The following is a 19,595-nucleotide window of genomic DNA, read 5'->3' as shown; positions in this document are numbered from 1 at the left end:
CAGAGGAGTAGCGGGACAGACCAAGATTTGGTGATGAGAGCCACGGCGGTCTGAGCGGGGCAAGTGGTGGAAGGTATAGCCAGGCAGGGAGGCTTCATTTAAGGGTAAGGTGTCATCACCCCTCAGCTAAATTTCCATCAGGGCCATGGTGTCGATGCAATCATCCACGATAAGCTCACGGATGGCAAGAGGCGAGAGTCGTAGAGAAGAAATCAAGGCTGGGCGACTGCTGAGTGGCGAGGCCATGAAAAAAATAGGAGGCCAGATGTAACAGGGCAAGGGAAGGACTGGGAGAGGGAAGGGAAGGACTGGGAGAGGGAAGGGAAGGACTGGGAGAGGGAAGACGGCTGCACGAGAAGGGAGAGCAGGGGGGAAATGAATTAACGTCAACTTTTAAAAGAACAAAAATAAAATTTAAAAGAGAAAATGTAAAAGGAAAACTAAACTGTAAACGGGAACATGGCGGCGGAGCTGGGAGCGGGTTTTGCAATGTAATCCACAGAGCCACCTGGTGGCCAGAGCCTGTAACTGCACTATGACACTGCCAGGATATTTGACTCCCATAGAATCCCAGCACGTGTCCGCACCTTGGGGAGACAGAGGGGAGGAAATTGGAGCAAAAACCGCTGGCGCTGATCCTTTTAAAAGGAGATTAAATTCAAAGGCTGAGTCTGCGATATGGCAGAATGATTGCAATGTGCCCGAACAACATGCATTTTGCAGTCCACATTTCACACACAGGATGACACTTGCCTTTGCACCAGCACAAGCCTGGCCTTGTTCATAATCTTTTTGCAACGCTCGTTTATCAAGCTTAACCCACAGGGCTTTGGCCTTCCAGTAGTTGAGGCTGCCTTTGAGCTTGTGGTAGAAGCTGCGATAGTCGGTGGGATCCAGGCACAGGTGGTGGCAGAGCTCACAGAATAGGCTCAGCGTCTCTCTGCACGTCTTTCCTTGCAGGAACTCATCAAAGAGACAGTGGACCTTGTCCATTGTGGCTCGAGTTATTACTCCCGGCTGTCTGACAGGATCCTCAGTGTTCTTCCAGTCAGTACATCTGAAAGCTGAAACACAGTAGAGTGCACATTACTCACGTTCCAAGCCAACATCCTGTTTCAGTCCGTTCATCAGTCAGCCCATGACTAACCGTTTCCACATTACAGAAAGAAACTCTGTACAGTTGAAGCACTTTATTTTCGCTCCGCTGCGCCTGGCGCTGACTCCTGATGGGGTACGGGCCCATGATACACCGGTACCTCGCCTGAGTGGCCAGTCATCTTTGGCCCTAGTCAGTGAATGTCGCCAGGCTATTCGACTACAGGGACATCGCAAGCTAGTCCAATTCTGTCTTCACCCAAAAGGGTGCACGCTTGCTTTCCAGCAGGAGGCGCAAGTGATCAGGAGTTGGGAGCCTGACTGAACTTTGACCTTCCAAAGCCTGGGGGCACTGAGCGTGCGCTAAAGGCTCCCAGTGTCAAAAAAGCCAAGGGAGGAGATGAGGATAATTGTTTTTACGCAGCGAGTTGTTATGATCTGGAATGCGCTGCCTGAAAGGGGGGTGGAAGCAGATTCAGTAGTAGCTTTCAAAAGGGAATTGGATAAATACTTGAAAAGGAGAAAATTGCAGGGCTTTCAAAGAGCCGGCACAGGCACGATGGGCCGAACGGCCTCCTCCTGTGCTGCATGAATCTATAACTCTGGTTGGAATATTCCTGGGTATTTGATCACGTGGCACTCGCCTGTAGTTTACAAGTGTTACTGCATTGACCTTATGAAGGTTGGATCCCCTGTAATTTAATGAAGAGCGATTCACTTGGTGGGTCATTAGCACAATGACACATTGCGGAGCTATATTTGTGCAGCTGGAGCTGAGAGCTCTGGGTTTCTAACGAGATATTTGAAAGCAATGTGGGAATAAAACTCTCTTTTTTGGCAATAGGTTCTTGAGGCCAAACATCACCGGAATTAATCCTTTCTATTTTGCAAAAAAAGTCTAAGACTATGAATATTAATAAAGTTCTATTGATGTCTTAATAGCTTGAAATACCCGTCATTTCACAGGATAAGTTTCATAAGAGCCAGAGGGAAATGCATTAAACAAAAGAATGATTAAAGTTGAGCTCTGGTAGGAAAGAAGTCACCTCAATTGCTGGATGGTCCATTGCTGGAAGGTGTTTACAACAACTTGTGTTTATATAGCACTTTTAACATAGTAAAACATCCCAAGGAGTATTATTATAAGGCAAAAAATTTGACACCGAGCCACAAAAGGAGAAATTAGGGCAGGTGACCAAAAGCTTGGTCAGAGGTAGGTTTTAAGGAACGTCTTAAAGGAGGAAAGAGAGGTAGCGAGGCGGAGAGGTTTAGGGAGGGAATTCCAGAGCTTAGGGGGTTTACCATGTATTCTTTTGATTTGGAATTTTTTTTGAACCCATTCTTTGGTAGGAAAATTAAACTTAGAAACCAGTAGGACGCAAACCCTCCGACAAGTTAACTTGGCAGGAAGTGTGTTGTATGTCTCCCTTTATTTTGAATTTAATTTTCAACGATGTCTTGTTTGTAAATACTTGTGGCACAACATATCAACACGTGAACACACTCTAAGTATGAACTTATATTAGCTCGTGTGAAATATGAATTAAAATTAAAATGCTGATACATCAAGAAGGTTTGAAAACAGGGTGGACATCCCAAACTGTCCTGGCCAATATTTATCCCTCAATCAACATAACAAAATCAGATTATCTAGTCATTATCACATTGCTGTTTGTGGGAGCTTGCTGTGCGCAAATTGGCTGCTGTGTTTTCCACATTACAACAGTGACTACATTTCAAAAGTACTTCATTTGCTGAAAAACTTTGAGGCTGGTGGTCGTGAAAGGCGCTATATAAATGTAAGTCTTTCTTTAACGTGAATCTATTTTTCTTTTACATTCGCTGACCCATCTGCTGTGTATTTTGATCTTATTTGAGATTTCCAGCATATGTATTTTTGTAACACTCTCTCAATTACATTAAGCGATCTGCAGTAACACGTGGGGGTGTTATTCCAATTTAAAATCGTTCCCTTGTCGGGTGTGACACCAACATTGAAAGAGTGTCTTCATTCCTGAAGTTTCAAACAGTATTTTTTGAATATAGAAAAGATTGCAGGATCCAATCACTGGTTTTCAAATCCCAACCACCTGATGTCCCGATTTATTCTCCAGACCCTTGTTAACATACGCACCAGTTGGCAGAAACATATGTGATAATAAAACGATGCAGGGTTTGGTAAATGGTCAGATTACCCGGGTCTGCTCACCTGCTTTTGGTAAAGGCAGTCCAAATGGTCGAGAATCTGATCCGGCAGCGGGATTTCAAATATCCTCGGCAAATCGTTTCGTCCTGCTAAAGAAATGCATGATTGAAGTCTGCACGTTCATCCCACAAAAAAATGAAAAGCCCCGCAGCCAGTGTGAGTTTTAACACACCCTGAAATAAAGTTACATCAATTCACTCAAAAGGCTGAAGCATTAGGACAAGATTAGGAAAGTGCAGCGTAAACCAGCTGTCAGATTCTACTGACTCCCGACTAAACTATAGCTAGTTTTGGTCCATGTATTTGTCCCGGTTGGACCTGCAGTTTTAAACCCTTTGTGTTATTCACTATTTGGGCAGTGTTAAGGTCTGACACGCCCAGCCTTCCCTGCGAGTGGTCCTGAGATGATTCTGTTATAATGTCAGGTGCATTAAAATGCAACAAGATAACGCCTTGTTGATGGATCTGAACGGGTCTGTATTCTTATTCAGGAAGGCCGAGAAGTGCTAGGGCTGGCAGTTTAGCATGAAGGTGATTGTTGCTGGAGATGTTGTCAAAGGGGCCCCAGGAGGGGCTGAAACGTCGCTAACACTTTTAAAATCTCAATGAAGAAAGGTGAAGGGGAGATATGCAGATCACTATTGTTGGACAAAGCCTTTATCGTTAGAAAACGAGTGCAGTGGAGTTATCTAAAAAAAAAGCAGCGAATGGACAATTGCGAGGAGTAAATATTTGTGACCTGGATGATAATCACCAAGCTATGTAAATGATTCCAATCGTTACTTCATGCCTTTTACTGTGGGTTCTGTTCATAGAATCATAGAAAGTTACATCACGGGAAGGAGGCCATTTCGGCCCATCGTGTCCATGCCGGCCGTCAAAGAGCGATCCAGCCTAATCCCACATTCCAGCTCTTGGTCCGTAGCCCTGTAGGTTACGGCACTTCAAGTGCATATCCAAGTACTTTTTAAATGTGATGAGGGTTTCTGCCTCTCCCACCCTTTCAGGCAGTGAGTTCCTGACCCCCACCACCCTCTGGGAGAAGAAATTTCCCCATAAACCTCCTACCAATTACTTTAAATCTGTGCCCCCTGGTTATTGACCTCTCTGCTAAGGGAAATAGGTCCTTCCTATCCACTCTATCTAGGCCCCTCATAATTTTATACACCTCAATAAGGTCTCCCCTCAGCCTCCTCTGTTCCAAAGAAAACAAACCCAGCCTATCCAATCTTTCCTCATAGCTAAAATTCCCCAGCCCAGGCAACATCCTCGTAAATCTCCTCTGCACCCTCTCTAGTGCGATTACATCTTTCCTGTAATGTGGTGACCAGAACTGCACGCAGTACTCTAGCTGCGGCCTAACTAGTGTTTGATACAGTTCTAGCATAACCTCCCTGCTCTTGTATTCTATGCCTCGGTTAATAAAGAAAAGTATTCCGTGTGCCTTCTTGAATGAAATAGATTATGTACGTTTTCTGGTAAGAATCCTTCTTTTAAGAAAACCTAGAATCGGCAGATTTTTTTCTATCCTATTTACTTAATTCAGCTCAGGGAAGGCGCTCCAATACTTCGCTGTGACTCATAATCATAATCAACTCATAATCAACTTTTATTGTCATTGTTAGTGCACAAGTGCAGTACAACGAAATGTAGGCTTGCGGCTCCCGAGAGTGTACATTTAGATTAAGACATTTAAACATTCAACATACATTTGGCTTGTAATACATTAACATAAACATAACCATAATAAAGTGCATTGGCAGATGTGCAGGCTTTAGAGTTTATTTGTGGAGTTCAGTAGGATGACAGCCCTGGGAAAGAAGCTGTTCCTAAATCTGGTCGTACAGGTGCGAATGCATCTGTAGCATCACCCAGAGGCATTTGAGAAAGTTTCCGTTGATTTATTCTCCCCCCTCATTTCCAAACTTTACCCCTAGAGCCCTAAAGCCCTAGTGCCCACTCCTGCTCTGTGCTGGATGGACCAGAGGCATTGCTGGCCCCAGAAATCCCTTCTCCGTCCTTCATACCAACAACTGCCATTGGCAGGATTTGGTGCTAAAGTCAGGTTACAATGGCCAACTCATTCTGTCGGTTAGAGCATGGTGCTACTAACACCACGTTCCCAGATTCCATCCCCATATGGGTTATAGAGCGCTCTTTTAGTGGGCGCAGTGTTTAAAATGTCAGTAAGATTTGATATATGGTAGATAAAAAGAAACAATTTCTTCTGGTGGGGAAATGAAGAACGTGGAGCATAACCTTAACATGACAGCTTGGCCATTTAGGAGGGAAATCAGGAAGTACTTTTTCACAAAAAGGGTAGTAGAAGTCTCTCTCCACGATGCTGCCTGACCTGCTGAGTGTTTCCAGCATTTTCTGTTGTTGTTTCAGATTTCCAGCATCCACAGTATTTGGCTATTGTAGTAGAAATCTGGAGCTCTCTTGCCAAAAGACTATAAACGCTGGGGGACAATTGGAGCTTTCAATACTGAGATTGATAGATTTTTGTTAGGTAAGGGTATTAAGGGATATGGAACCAAGGCAGTTAGATGGAGTTAAGATACAGATCAGCCATGATCTAACTGAAGGGGCCTATTCGTGTTCTTATGTTCCTATAGCAGTCATTTTGTGTGGGAATTGGTGGTTTGGTGGTAGAATTCTCACCTGCCACATGCCTGCCCTGGTTTCGATTCCTGGCCAATACAGGATCATCTTTGCCTATGGCCATACAGTGGGGTATGTTCAGTTTGGCTAGATTTGTGATTGTGCAAAGAAGGAATGCTCTGTTTTATAAGGGGAGAATAAACCTGAAAGAGTATTTTAAATAGAAGCTAAAAGATAAGACTCTGTGGATGTTCTATTCAGAAAGAAATTTAAAGATAGTATTTTATGACCAGTTCTTAAAGTACAATAGATTAGTATATGTCACGGGAGACAAATTAAACTTCAGTTTTTGATGTTAATAAGTGGTGGTGGAATGACTGTGCAGAGTGGCGGAATGGATTTGTATGATACAATGGAATGATCACGATGTTGTAAATGTTAAATAAATCCAAATTTAAAAAAAGCACCCCATCTCGTCTGATCCTGGAAGCTAAGCAGTTGCCATATGTAACCAGTACAAGTACAATTACAATGGAATGCTTACTCCCCGTAGGGACACGTCAGCTATTCTTACAGCGCTGTGTTCAGAAAGTCAGTTCAATGGCTTCCAGTGGCAGTGGGAGCACGATGTCCCTCAGCCGCTCCGTCCTCCTCGTCACCGTGGCCTCCTCCTCACTGTTGCCGGCTCCACGTGTGGTCGCCTGCTTCTCCCGCTCACGATCCGACCTCTGGCCGCCGTGCCCGGCTCCCCTCCTCCCAGTCGGACTGTGAGCTTCCCGCCGAGGAGCTGCCGGCCGACGTGCTCTAGCGGGTCATTGTGGCTGCTGCTGCTGCTGCTCACCACGCTGCGCTGCCTCTGCCCGACTCGCCGAACACTTCGCTCCGGTTGCGGGAGCAAGCAGCGAGAGCTGGCTGCCCGAAGCAGGGAGAGCGCGCTCAGCACCGGACCGTCTCGGCCGCCACCAGAGGGGGAGGGAATTGAATTGAATTGTCAGGCCTGGTCAGTATTTGGATGGGAGACTGCCTGGGACTACCAGGTGCACTGGGCATTTTGCCAGAGAATGAAAGAACTTGACTGCTGTGTTTCCCTGCATTACAACAGTGATTACAGTTCATTGGTTGTAAAGCGCTTTGTGGTGTCCTGAGGTTGTGAAAGGTGCTACAGTTAATAAATGCAAGTTTCTTCTTTTTAAGAAGCTATTATTGTATCAGTGAGTTACAGCTGGCTGTTCCATCATGAAAAGTGTAAAATCTGACCCAGGGTCCACACACACATGCACGTCAATCAGGAGTCAGCGGAGAGCAATCAGAAACAGGAACTCTGGTTGAGTGTTTTCTCTCCCTGGCCCAAAACCACTGAGACCATCCATAAAACCCCAATGAGACCAGCAATCTCGCTTCTGGGCATTTATATCTGACATGAGATGGGGAGGAGGATGATTGCCTCTTCACGCTGCGTTTATCTCACTCCAAGCTTGTTCTTCAGCAATGGATTTATGAATTAATTACATGTACCAGATATATAATCTCCTGTTTAACTTTCCTCCTGATTCAGCATCCATTACCAAGAGGAAACAGGACATGACACGAGGGCATTAGCCGCTTGCTCTTTGTTCCATTATTAGCCGAGCGGAGGACGTCACAGAGAAACCTTTGTGACAAGGTCGAGCTCACCGGTTTCAAATCACTCTTACACTGCAACAGTTTTCTGTTTGTGTTTGGGGACAGTGACTCCCACATACTGTCCTTCCCCGTTCACACTTTGCATGAGGAACCAGTACCTTGTAAATGCTCCGGGATTCACTGGACAGGTCACAGAGCCAGAGCGCAAACGCACAGGATCGGGTCACCGTGTTTGCTTTACTGAAACCGGTGGCTGTATCCCAATGGTCGACGATCCAGAAGGTCGTGGGTTCAAGCCCCACCCCAGAGACTTGAGCACATAATCTAGGCTGACACTTCAGTGTACTACTGAGGGAGTGCTGCACTGTCGGAGGGGCAGTACTGAGGGAGTGCTGCACTGTTGGAGGGTCAGTACTGAGGGAGCGCTGCACTGTCGGAGGGGCAGTACTGAGGGAGCGCTGCACTGTCGGAGGGGCAGTACTGAGGGAGCGCCGCACTGTCGGAGGGGCAGTACTGAGGGAGCGCCGCACTGTCGGAGGGACAGTACTGAGGGAGCGCTGCACTGTCGGAGGGTCAGTACTGAGGGAGCGCTGCACTGTCGGAGGGGCAGTACTGAGGGAGCGCTGCACTGTCGGAGGGGCAGTACTGAGGGAGTGCTGCACTGTCGGAGGGTCAGTACTGAGGGAGCGCTGCACTGTCGGAGGGGCAGTACTGAGGGAGCGCTGCACTGTCGGAGGGGCAGTACTGAGGGAGCGCCGCACTGTCGGAGGGGCAGTACTGAGGGAGCGTTGCATTGTTGGAGGGTCAGTACTGAGGGAGCGCCGCACTGTCGGAGGGACAGTACTGAGGGAGCGCTGCACTGTCGGAGGGGCAGTACTGTGGGAGTGCTGCACTGTCAGAGCGGCAGTACTGAGGGAGCGCTGCACTGTCGGAGGGGCAGTACTGAGGGAGTGCTGCACTGTCGGAGGGGCAGTACTGAGAGAGTGCTGCACTGTCGGAGGGGCAGTACTGAGGGAGTGCTGCACTGTCGGAGGGGCAGTACTGAGGGAGTGCTGCACTGTCGGAGGGGCAGTACTGAGGGAGTGCTGCACTGTCGGAGGGGCAGTACTGAGGGAGTGCTGCACTGTCGGAGGGGCAGTACTGAGGGAGTGCTGCACTGTCTGAGGGGCAGTACTGAGGGAGCGCTGCACTGTCGGAGGGGCAGTACTGAGGGAGTGCTGCACTGTCTGAGGGGCAGTACTGAGGGAGTGCTGCACTGTCTGAGGGGCAGTACTGAGGGAGCGCTGCACTGTCGGAGGGGCAGTACTAATGGAGTACTGCACAGTCAGAGGTGCCATCTTTGGGATGAAACGTTAAACTGAGGCCCGCCTCTCCTCTCAGGTGGATGTAAAAAATCCCATGCCACTATTCTTGGAAGAGCAGGGGAGTCCGGGCCGATATTTATCCCTCAACCAGCGTCACTAAATTAGATTAAAACAGATTGTCTGGTCATTATTTCATTGCTATTTGTGGGACTGTTCTGTGTGCAAATTGCCCACCATGTTTCTCCACATTACAGTGACTGCACTTCCAGAGTGCTCCATTGGCAGCATCGTGCTTTGGGACATCCTTAGTCTTAGTCTGATTGGCATTCAACAGCCAGGCGGGCGCTGGGCAACCAAGCAACAGGCTGGATGGGCTTCCCATCACAGTGGTATTTCAGATATCACCGGTCATATTTATTTTCATTGTCAGGGCATGGGTATCGCTGGCAAGGCTGGCATTATTGTCCATCCCTTGTTGCCCTTGAGAAGGTGGTGGCGGTGGTGGGCCTTCTGATTTAAGGCACCATAAAAGGCCACCTTTTATCAATATAGTCTCCTCACACATAGTTTCAGAAACTTCTAGAGCCTGGTGTCATCCCTCCCATTACGAATGGCATGTTCTTCACAAGTGTTGGTGTCAGATTCACTTAGCACCTCCCAGCAGCAGGCGAGGTATGAACACAGACTTCCGACCAGACAGAGGTGCAACATTTAATGTAACAGAAAGACTTGCATTGCAACAGCATCTTATCGCGCCTCTCAGAATCGCCCTCAATGAAATACTTTAAAGCGCAGTGACTGCTCTTGTGGAGGCACAGCAAGATCCCAGGCACAGCAAGGAGATGAAAGGCTAGTTAATCTGGGTTTTTTTCCGGTGGTGCTGGTTGAGGAGAGGGATGTTGACCAGGACACCGGGAGAACCACAATTTGGTGCCAAGGGATCTACTTCATCCACCTGAGCAAGCAGACGTGACCTATGATTCTGCCTCCCCCTACCCCCACCCTTCACTCTTCACAGACCCTTTCTTTCCCTACCCCCTTTAACCAGGCTCTGTATAGTCCTCACTGCATACAACGGGCCTGTGAATCAAAGCCTGAATCCTCTAGTCTTTTAAATATATTAACCAAAGCCGCAGGGAGGGCTGTGGTACTAGAAACCACTCAAAGGATGTTTAGCTTCACGTATTAGGAAATATATATAAAATGAACATGTAGCATTTAGGTAACTGCGAAGCATGATGGGATACTTGACCATCATATTAACCCTCTTAACCAAGTACTGTAGAAATAACATATTTACTAGACTCTTAGTCTCTGTCTTTGCTGTTATCAGTGTTACAGAAGCAGTGTTTAATGCAGCTGGCCTTGAAAGATAAGGGGAACTGAACTTCGTAGGGAGTCGGCCATTTCTACCTCTGCCTCAAACACCTTATCTTCCTTTGTAATGTCTGTTCGCAACCAAAAGCAGACATTGTTTATCATTTCAAGAATTAAGCGACCTTGCTCACAGAAGCTAGAAACTCGATGTTATGCTGTATGTCAGAACACTTCAGGGCGGCTCCCGACATTGAGTGACTAATCGCGCCAACCAATAAGGGAGTGATGGTAGTGACGCTGTTTGTATGTGTACGCCTACTTTTGCAACTTAATGGGCGCTACCTATCGAAAGGTATATCAAGGCTTGTAGATTGTATTTCGTTGAGAGGAAAGGTTCAATTCTGGGGAACTCAGCCTCTCTCCCTTGTGCACAAAGCTTTCTAGCTATTTACTAATAAAACCTTTACTTTGTCAGCAGTTCCGTCTCCATGTGATTTTGCTCCAAAAATTCGAATCTAACAGGGTGTATTCAAGTGAACGCGATTTGTCTGCTATATGCGATGACCGGGGTAGCGCTCTGACAGTACTCTTCTATATACTGCACGTCACTATTGAAGAAACCAAACTAGACTGCGTGCAATGTAACTATCTCTATTTAAACCATAATGCCAAATACATATGCAAAAAAAAGTTAAATGCTAAAATAGTTTGTTAAAAATTGAAAAAGATAATTAAAAATGTAATTAAAATTAGAAGTGTATCTGCCCTAAAATTGTGTAGCAGTCCTATACGTTTTCACCAAAGAGCTGTGGAATCCGACTTTGAACTAACTTTCTCTGACAGTATGAACACCAGACTATGCCAACCTTACTTAGGTGTGGAGATGCCGGTGTTGGACTGGGGTGGACAAATGTAAGAAATCACACAACACCAGGTTATAGTCCAACAGCTTTATTTCAAATCACAAGCTTTCGGAGCACTGCTCCTTCGTCAGGTGAAGTGGAGAGATGCATAAAAACACAGCTTATATAGTCAGAGAATAATGTCAGATGTTTACAGGTAATCTTTCTAACTGCCATTTATCACACCTCGGCAGAGAGATAATCACAGCAATCAAAGGTGTAAATGGTGTCCAAACAGGTCAGTCAGGAAAACATTACATCAAAGAACAATGAGGTGGGGTCACAAGGGGTCAAATGTTGCAGATGCTGGGGTCTGTATGAAAAACAAAAAAAACAGACAAAAAACATTTTTTTTGCTGGAAATCACAGCAGGTCCAGCCGCATCTGTGTGGAGAGAACAAGCCAATGACGACTCGAGTCTGGATGACCCTACGTCAGGTGGGGTTACATGTAGCGTGACATGAACCCAAGATCTCGGTTGAGGCCGTCCTCATGGGTGCGGAACTTGGCTATCAGTTTCTGCTCGACGATTTTGCGTTGTCGTGTGTCTCGAAGGCCGCCTTGGAGAATGCTTACCCGAAGATCGGAGGCTGAATGTCCTTGACTGCTGAAATGTTCCCCGACTGGGAGGGAACACTCCTGCCTGGCGATTGTTGCGTGGTGTCCGTTCATCCGTTGTCACAGTGTCTGCATGGTCTCGCCGATGTACCATGCTCCGGGGCATCCTTTCCTGCAACGTATGAGGTAGACAACGTTGGCCGAGTCACATGAGTATGTACCATGTACCTGGTGGGTGGTGTCCTCACGTGTGATGATGGTATCTGTGTTGATGATCTGGCATGTCTTGCAGAGGTTGCTGTGGCAGGGTTGTGTGGTGTCATGGTCGCTGTTCTCCTGAAAGCTGGGTAATTTGCTGCGAACGATGGTCTGTTTGAGGTTAGGCGGCTGTTTGAAGGCAAGTAGTGGAGGCGTGGGGATGGCCTTAGCGAGGTGTTCGTCGTCATCGATGACATGTTGAAGACTGCGAAGAACATGGCGTAGTTTCTCCGCTCCGGGGAAGTACTGGACGACGAAGGGTACTCTGTTGGTTGTGTCCCGTGTTTGTCTTCTGAGGAGGTCTATGCAATTTTTCGCTGTGGCCCGTCGGAACTGTCGATCGACGAGTCGAGCGTCATATCCCGTTCTTACGAGGGCGTCTTTCAGCGTCTGTAGGTGTCCATCGCGTTCCTCCTCGTCTGAGCAGATCCTGTGTATTCGCAGGGCTTGTCCATAGGGGATGGCTTCTTTAACGTGGTTAGGGTGGAAGCTGGAGAAGTGGAGCATCCTGAGGTTGTCCGTGGGCTTGCGGTAGAGTGAAGTGCTGAGGTGTCCGTCTTTGATGTAATGTTTTCCTGACTGACCTGTTTGGACACCATTTACACCTTTGATTGCTGTGATTATCTCTCTGCCGAGGTGTGATAAATGGCAGTTAGAAAGGTTACCTGTAAACATCTGACATTATTCTCTGACTATATAAGTTGTGTTTTTATGCAATCTCTCCACTTCACCGGACGAAGGAGCAGCACTCCGAAAGCTTGTGATTTCAAATAAAGCTGTTGGACTATAACCTGGTGTTGTGTGATTTCTTACATAAACCTTACTTAGGGCCTCCCAGTCTGGTTCTGTATGTGGATGCTGCTCTATCACGTCACAATATGAGAAGAGCAGAGCGAACATTGGCATGTGACCAAAGTCTCTCACTGTCCAGATCCTGTTCGAGTTCTTGGTCTCTATCGTCTTCCTTCTGACCGCCTCTCCAACATCATCCCTGTCAGTTCCAGACAGAGTGTTGTGGTCACCTTGGTGACAGAGTGGAGAGAGACCTTCCTCCGACATCCCATCTGGTACTTTGGCCAACTGCTTGGACCTTTGGCCTAGAAGGGAGCCAATGATCAGGGCGTCTCTCCCACACGCATTCTGAGACCAGCGGGACGTGGCCCTCGACTTCCCCAGCCTTACCCGCTTTCTATTCCGATCAGAATCCTGGTGCCAGTCAATGTAGAGCTTTACACTCTGTTTCAGCAAGTCCAAGACCATAGATTTTGGAAGACTGAGGTTCTGTGGCAGGTCATGCTGGCTCATTTTTGGTAGCTCATTGATTTTGTTCAGGAGGTCGACTTTGGTGCTGAGGGACATTGCTTTCCTCTTTCCAGTCATGTTATTGCAGCACAAACTGTAACCCCACACCACTGATAGGGAATGAGAAGGATTTAAGTACATAAAAAGTGGACCTTAACTAGGTGCTATTTACTTTTGTTTGTTCTTGCATTCACTGCACCTTAACGAGGTGTGAACTGGTGAGTAAACACAGTTGTTTCTAAACCAGATAAACGGAGCGCTTAAGACACATGCAAGAAAAGCCAAATTTGAAATTGACGTTAATGCAAATAGTTAATGATTTTTGCTTTTTGGCTGATCTAGCTCTTTCAAAGAGCCCTCACAGGCTCAATGTGCCGAATGGTCTCCTGTTCTGTATGATTCTATAAGTGACTGCCCGTTTTAAACATGGACGTTTTAAATGTGGGACTGGATTTGCTTAAAAGCTGTTCCTCTCTAACATCTTCCGATTCTGATGAAAGGTCATCGACATGAAACGTTAACTCTGTTTCTCTCTCCACAGATGCTGCCTAACCTGCTGAGTATTTCCAGCATTTTCTGTTTTGAATTCAGATTTCCAGCATCCGCAGTATTTTGATTTTGTACCTTTTTAGAATCATACAATGATACAGCACAGAAGGAGGCTATCTGGCCCATCGTGCCTGTGCCGGCTCTTTGGTAGAGCTATCCAACCAATCCCACTCCCCTGCTCTTTCCACATAACCCTGTAATTGTTTTCCCTTCAATCCCTTGGCTGGGGAGTCTAGAACCAGGGGTCACAGTCTCAGAATAAGGGGTCGGCCATTTAGGACTGAGATGAGGAGAAATGTCTTCACTCAGAGGGTGGTGAATCTTTGGAATTCTCTTCCCCAGAGGGCTGTGGAGGCTCAGTCTCTGAATATATTCAAGACAGAGATCGATAGATTTTTGAATATTAAGGGAATCAAGGGATATGAGGATAGTGCAGGAAGGTGGAGATGAGGTAGAAGATCAGCTATGATCTTATTGAATGGCGGAGCAGGCGCGAAGGTCCAAATAGCCTACTCCTGCTCCTATTTCTTATGTTCTTAAGTACTTATCCAATTCTCTTTTGAATGTTACTATTGAATCTGCTTCCTCCACCCTTTCAGGCAGCCCATTCCAGATCACAACAACTCGCTGTTTAAAAAAATGTTTCCTCCTGGTGCCTCTAGTTCTTTTACCAATTACTTTAAATCTGTGTCCTCTGGTTACCAACCCTGTTGCCTGGAAATAGTTTCTCCTTATTTACTCTAGTAAAACCATTCATTATTTTGAACACCTCTATCAAATCTCCTCTTAACCTTCTCTGTTCTAAGGAGAACAATCCCAGCTTCCCCAGTCTCTCCACATCCCTGGGACCATTCTAGTAAATCTCCTCTGCACCCTCTCAAAGGCCTTGACATCCTTCCTAAAGTGTGGTGCCCAGAAATGGACACAATACTCCAGCTGAGGCCAAACCAGTTATTTATAAAGGTTTAGCATAACTTCCTTGTTTTCGTACTCTATTCCTCTAGTAATAAAACCAAGGATCCCATATGCTTTTTTTAGACTTTTCAAATTGTCCTGCCCCCAGGTCTCTCTGTTCCTGCACCCCGTTTAAAATAATTCCATTTAGTTCATATTGCCTCTCTTCATTCTTGCTACCAAAATGTTGCATAGGATTACATAGGATATACGGCACAGAAACAGGCCATTCGGCCCAACCAGTCCATGCCGGTGTTTATGCTCCACTCGAGTCTCCTCCCGTCTTTCCTCATCTAACTCTATCAGCGTAACCCTCTATTCCCTTCTCCCTCATATGCTTATCTAGACTCCTCTTAAATGTATCTATACTATTCACTTCAACCACTCCCTGTGGTAGCGAGTTCCACATTCTCACCACTCTCTGGGTAAAGAAGTTTCTTCTGAATTCCCTATTGGATTTCTTGGTGACTATCTTATATTGATGGTCTCTAGTTTTGCTCTTCCCCACAAGTGGAAACATTCTCTCTGTATCCACTCTATCAAAACCTTTCATGATTTTAAAGACCTCTATTAGGTCACCCCTCAGCCTTCTCTTTTCAAGAGAAAAGAGACCCAGCCTGTTCATCCTTTCCTGATAGGTATACCCTCGCATTTCTGGTATCATCCTTGTAAACCTTCTCTGCACCCTCTCCAGTGCCTCTATATCCTTTTTATAATATGGCGACCAGAACTGTACGCAGTACTCCAAGTGTGGTCTAACCAAGGTTTGATACAAGTTTAGCATAACTTCCCTACTTTTCAATTCTATCCCTCTAGAAATAAACCCTAGTGCTTGGTTTGCTTTTTTATGGCCTTGCTAACCTGTGTCGCAACTTTTAGTGATTTGTGTATTTGTACTCCAAGATCCCTTTGTTCCCCTACCCCACCCAGACTTGCACCTTCCAAGTAATAAGTGATCTTGTGGCGGAGCCACTAAAGGACTCAGACCGTTTGTATATAATTCCCCTTAACAACATGTTAGCTACAGCCTGAGTCTGTATCTTTATTTATACTGTTTACTTGTATAGAGCGTGATTACTTTAACAGCGCGGGTAAACGCGATGACGTCACGCCGTACATCACGTGATCACCCACTGGCGGGAAGAACGTCATGACGTCAACCACGGGGCCTGACAGCAGTCCTCGTGGAGCCTCCGAACTGAATAGACCTACACTCGATGTTCTCCTGCAGTTACTTGTTTAAACCTGTTAGTTTCCATTAAACTTCGTTTTGCTTAAGCGCCTGAGTGGACCTCAGTCTTTGGATAGGAACTAGACATTCCTACATTGGTGACCCCGACTTTTGCGAACGGTTTTCGCAGAAGATAATCAACATGGAAACAAACGCCGTTACCTTGAAGCTACCGCAGTTCTGGGAGCAACAACCAGCCACGTGGTTCATCCAGGCTGAAGCCCAGTTCGCCATCAGGGACATCGTTGCGGATCAGACCCGTTATTTTTAATTATTATTATTATTATTATTACAAACCCGTGGTCCCGCCCTTGACAACGCCACAGCCTCGCGGATCGTCAGCCTACTCGGTAGTCTGCCTACTGATCGCAAGTATGACACCTTAAAGGCGCGGTTGCTGCAGGTCTTCAGGCTCACGAAGTCGGAGCGCGCCCACCGGCTGCTCGCTATGCCCGGCCTCGGGGACTCTAAGCCGTCCGAGGTCATGAGCCAGATGCTCACGCTCCTCGGGTCCGAGCCGGAATGCTTCCTCTTCAGGGAGCTATTCCTCAGCCTACTCCTGGAGCAACTTCAGGCTGTCCTAGCCAGGTCCGAAGTCACAGACTGCGCGGAGCTTGCTGCCGAAGCGGACAAGATCTTTGTGGTGACACAACAGCACTGCGCGGCCACGAGGCACCCATCCCCCACAGATGCTGCTCCAGCTCCTCAATCAGCGGGGTTGTGCTTTTACCACGCCCGTTTTGGCGCGAAAGCAAGATGCTGCCGCCCTCCCTGCAGTTTTTCGCACAAAAAAAACCATCTACAGACACCCTGGCGAAAGAGAACCGGGTCTAACGAGCGCCCCGCAGCTGCGATGGCCATCGGAGACTCAGGGAAGCTTCTCTTCATCACCGACTCCCTATCTGGTCGACGTTTCCTTTGCGATACCGGGGTGCAGTGTAGCATCCTACCTGCGTCAAATCTCGATATACTAGCTGGGGGCCACGGCCCCGCGGCAGTTAATGGCGCGGCCGTTCGGGCCTTTGGAAGGCAGCGGGTCCAGGTGTGCTTCGGCGGCCAGCGTTTCCACTGGTAATTCATCATGGCCAAAGTCACGCAGGCCATCCTTGGGGCGGATTTTTGTGCGCCAACGGCCTCCTGGTCAATGTCCGGCACCGCCGGTTGATCAATGCGGCCACGTTTCACTCCATCCCATGCCACCGCGGTAACGCCGTGCCGAGCACTGTCTTCTGTGCGTTCCCACCTCCAGACGACTTCACTCGGCTCCTCGGAAAGTTCCCAGATCTGACCAGGCCCACTTTCTCCTCCTCGGCTACTAAACATGGTGTGGAACATCACATCACCACCACCGGCCCCCCGGTTTACGCACGGGCCCGACGACTCGAACCCGGCAAGCTCGCGGCTGTGAAAGCGGAGTTCGACACGATGGAGCGGCTGGGGATTATTCGCCGGTCGAATAGTCCCTGGTCTTTGCCTCTCCACATTGTTCCGAAACCCGGCGGCGGATGGCGGCCATGTGGCGACTACCGACGCCTGAATGACGCCACTACTCCTGATCGGTACCCGATCCCGCATATCCAAGATTTCTCGGCCCATTTGGCGGGAAATACCTTTTTTTCGAAAGTTGACCTCGTCCGCGGTTACCACCAGGTCCCCATGCACCCGCAAGACGTCCCGAAAACCGCAGTCATCACCCCATTCAGCCTGTTCAAATTTTTGCGGATGCCGTTTGGCTTAAAGAACGCTGCACAGGCTTTCCAGCGCTTGATGGACTCCGTGCTTCGAGACCTAAAATTCCTCTTCGTCTACCTCGACGACATCCTCATTGCCAGCCCTAGCAAAGAGGAGCACTTCTGCCATTTGCGTACCCTCTTCACACGCCTCAGTCAACACGGTTTGATTATCAACCCGGCCAAGTGCCAGTTCGGCCTGCAGCAGATTGATTTCTTGGGCCATCGCATTACATCAGACGGCGCAATTCCCTTACAGACGAAGGTCAAGGCGGTTACATCTTTCCCGCGCTCGCAGACCGTCAAGGCCCTACAGGAGTTCCTCGGGATGGTAAATTTTTATCACCGGTTTGTCCCTAAGACGGCTCTGCTTATGCAGCCCTTGTACGAGACCCTCAAGGCCAAGTCCGGTAAGGATCCGATCAGCTGGACGGCCAAGATGGACCGGGCGTTCGTCGACACCAAAGGCGCCTTGGCCAACGCAACCATGCTGGCGCACCCGCTTCCAGGTGCCACCATTGCCCTTACCACCGACGCGTCGGACTACGCAATCGGCGCAGTGCAGGAACAGTGGGTGAATGGGACGTGGCAACCGCTTGTGTTTTTCACCCGCCAAGTACGGCGAAACGAAAGAAAGTACAGCACTTTCGACCGGGAGTTGCTGGCCCTTTTTCTAGCCATCCGCCATTTCCGGTTCTTACTAGAGGGACATCCGTTCACGGCTTATGTGGACCACAAGCCACTAACGTACGCTATGGCCAAGACTGCCGAACCGTGGTCAGCTCGGCAACAACGTCACCTGACGTTCATTTCAGAATTCACCACGGACATTCAGCATGTGTCCGGCAAAGACAACCTGGTGGCGGATTGTCTCTCCCGCGCGACTGTGCACGCAGTCCAACTCAGAATCGACCATGCCCTCATGGCTGCAGATCAAGCCTCGGACCCGGAGGTCCAAGCATACAGGACCAGCCCCTCTAGCTTCCAAGCGGCCGATGTCAAATTCCATGCCGCAGGCACCACTCTACTTTGCGACGTCTCCAAGGGAGTTCCCCGCCCTATAGTTCCAGTCGCCTGGCGCCGAAAAGTGTTCGACGCCATACACGGGTTGTCACACGCTGGCATGAAGGCCTCGCAAAGGCTGATGTCATCAAAATTCTTCTGGAGGGGTATGCACCTGGATGTCCGCGACTGGGCCAACACCTGCGTGGTCTGCCAAAAGGCCAAGGTACAGCGTCATGTAAAAGCTCCATTGGCCACCTTCGCTGTTCCGGAGCGTCGGTTCGACCACGTGAATGTGGACCTCGTGGGGCCGCTTCCACCTTCTCAAGGCTTTACACACATCCTCACAATGGTAGACCGCACCACCAGATGGCCAGAGGCAGTTCCTTTGGTTTCCACCACTTCGGCAGACGTGGCCAGAGCTTTCATCTCCTCTTGGGTTGCTCGTTTCGGCGTACCGGCGGACATCTCTTCCGATCGTGGACCACAGTTTTCCTCTGAGCTCTGGAATGCTGTGGCTCAGGGGCTCGGCACCAAACTACATCGTACCACCGCCTATCATCCACAGGCGAACGGCCTGTGCGAGCGATTCCACAGGTCGCTCAAAGCCGCTCTGTGGGCCAGTCTTCAAGGCGCGGGATGGGTGGACAGACTTCCCTGGGTCCTTTTGGGTCTTCGTACGGCGCCCAAAGAGGATTTACAATCCTCCTCGGCGGAACTCGTATATGGCCAACCACTACAAGTACCAGGGGATTTCCTCCCGTCTCCAACAGAGCCATGGTCCACATCCCAGCAACTCGTCAGCCACCAGGAAGCAGCCAGATGTTTTGCTCCAGTGCCTACGTCGCATCACGGCTTACAGAGCTCCCACGTCCCAACTGAGCTGAAAAGCGCCGAGTACTTGTTTATCCGCCACGACGCTCACCAGAACCCGCTCAAGCCTCCTTACACTGGTCCCTT

General features: G+C 48.4%; 1 protein-coding gene across 3 annotated transcripts in view; it reads right to left on the bottom strand.

Annotated features, from left to right (window-relative positions):
* LOC147105331 (F-actin-monooxygenase MICAL3-like) overlaps positions 1–19,595 on the bottom strand; it is a 161,750-nt gene that overhangs the window by 84,823 nt on the left and 57,332 nt on the right. For 2 of the 3 annotated variants that reach the window (XM_086011594.1, XM_086011596.1), the window contains exons 2-3: positions 3,305–3,390; positions 754–1,064 (exon numbers count right to left, since the gene is read on the bottom strand). In XM_086011594.1, the coding sequence (XP_085867720.1) occupies positions 754–993 (240 nt within the window). In that variant the 5' untranslated portion in view covers positions 994–1,064; positions 3,305–3,390. The remainder of the gene's footprint in view (positions 1–753; positions 1,065–3,304; positions 3,391–19,595) is intronic. The other variant, XM_086011595.1, reaches the window with a different exon arrangement.

Source organism: Somniosus microcephalus, chromosome 18, assembly GCF_052327205.1.
Source record: "Somniosus microcephalus isolate GS21.2 chromosome 18, FLI_Smic_1.0, whole genome shotgun sequence".
Classification (NCBI taxonomy): Eukaryota; Metazoa; Chordata; class Chondrichthyes; order Squaliformes; family Somniosidae; genus Somniosus; species Somniosus microcephalus.
This window is presented reverse-complemented; position numbering and strand designations above follow the sequence as displayed.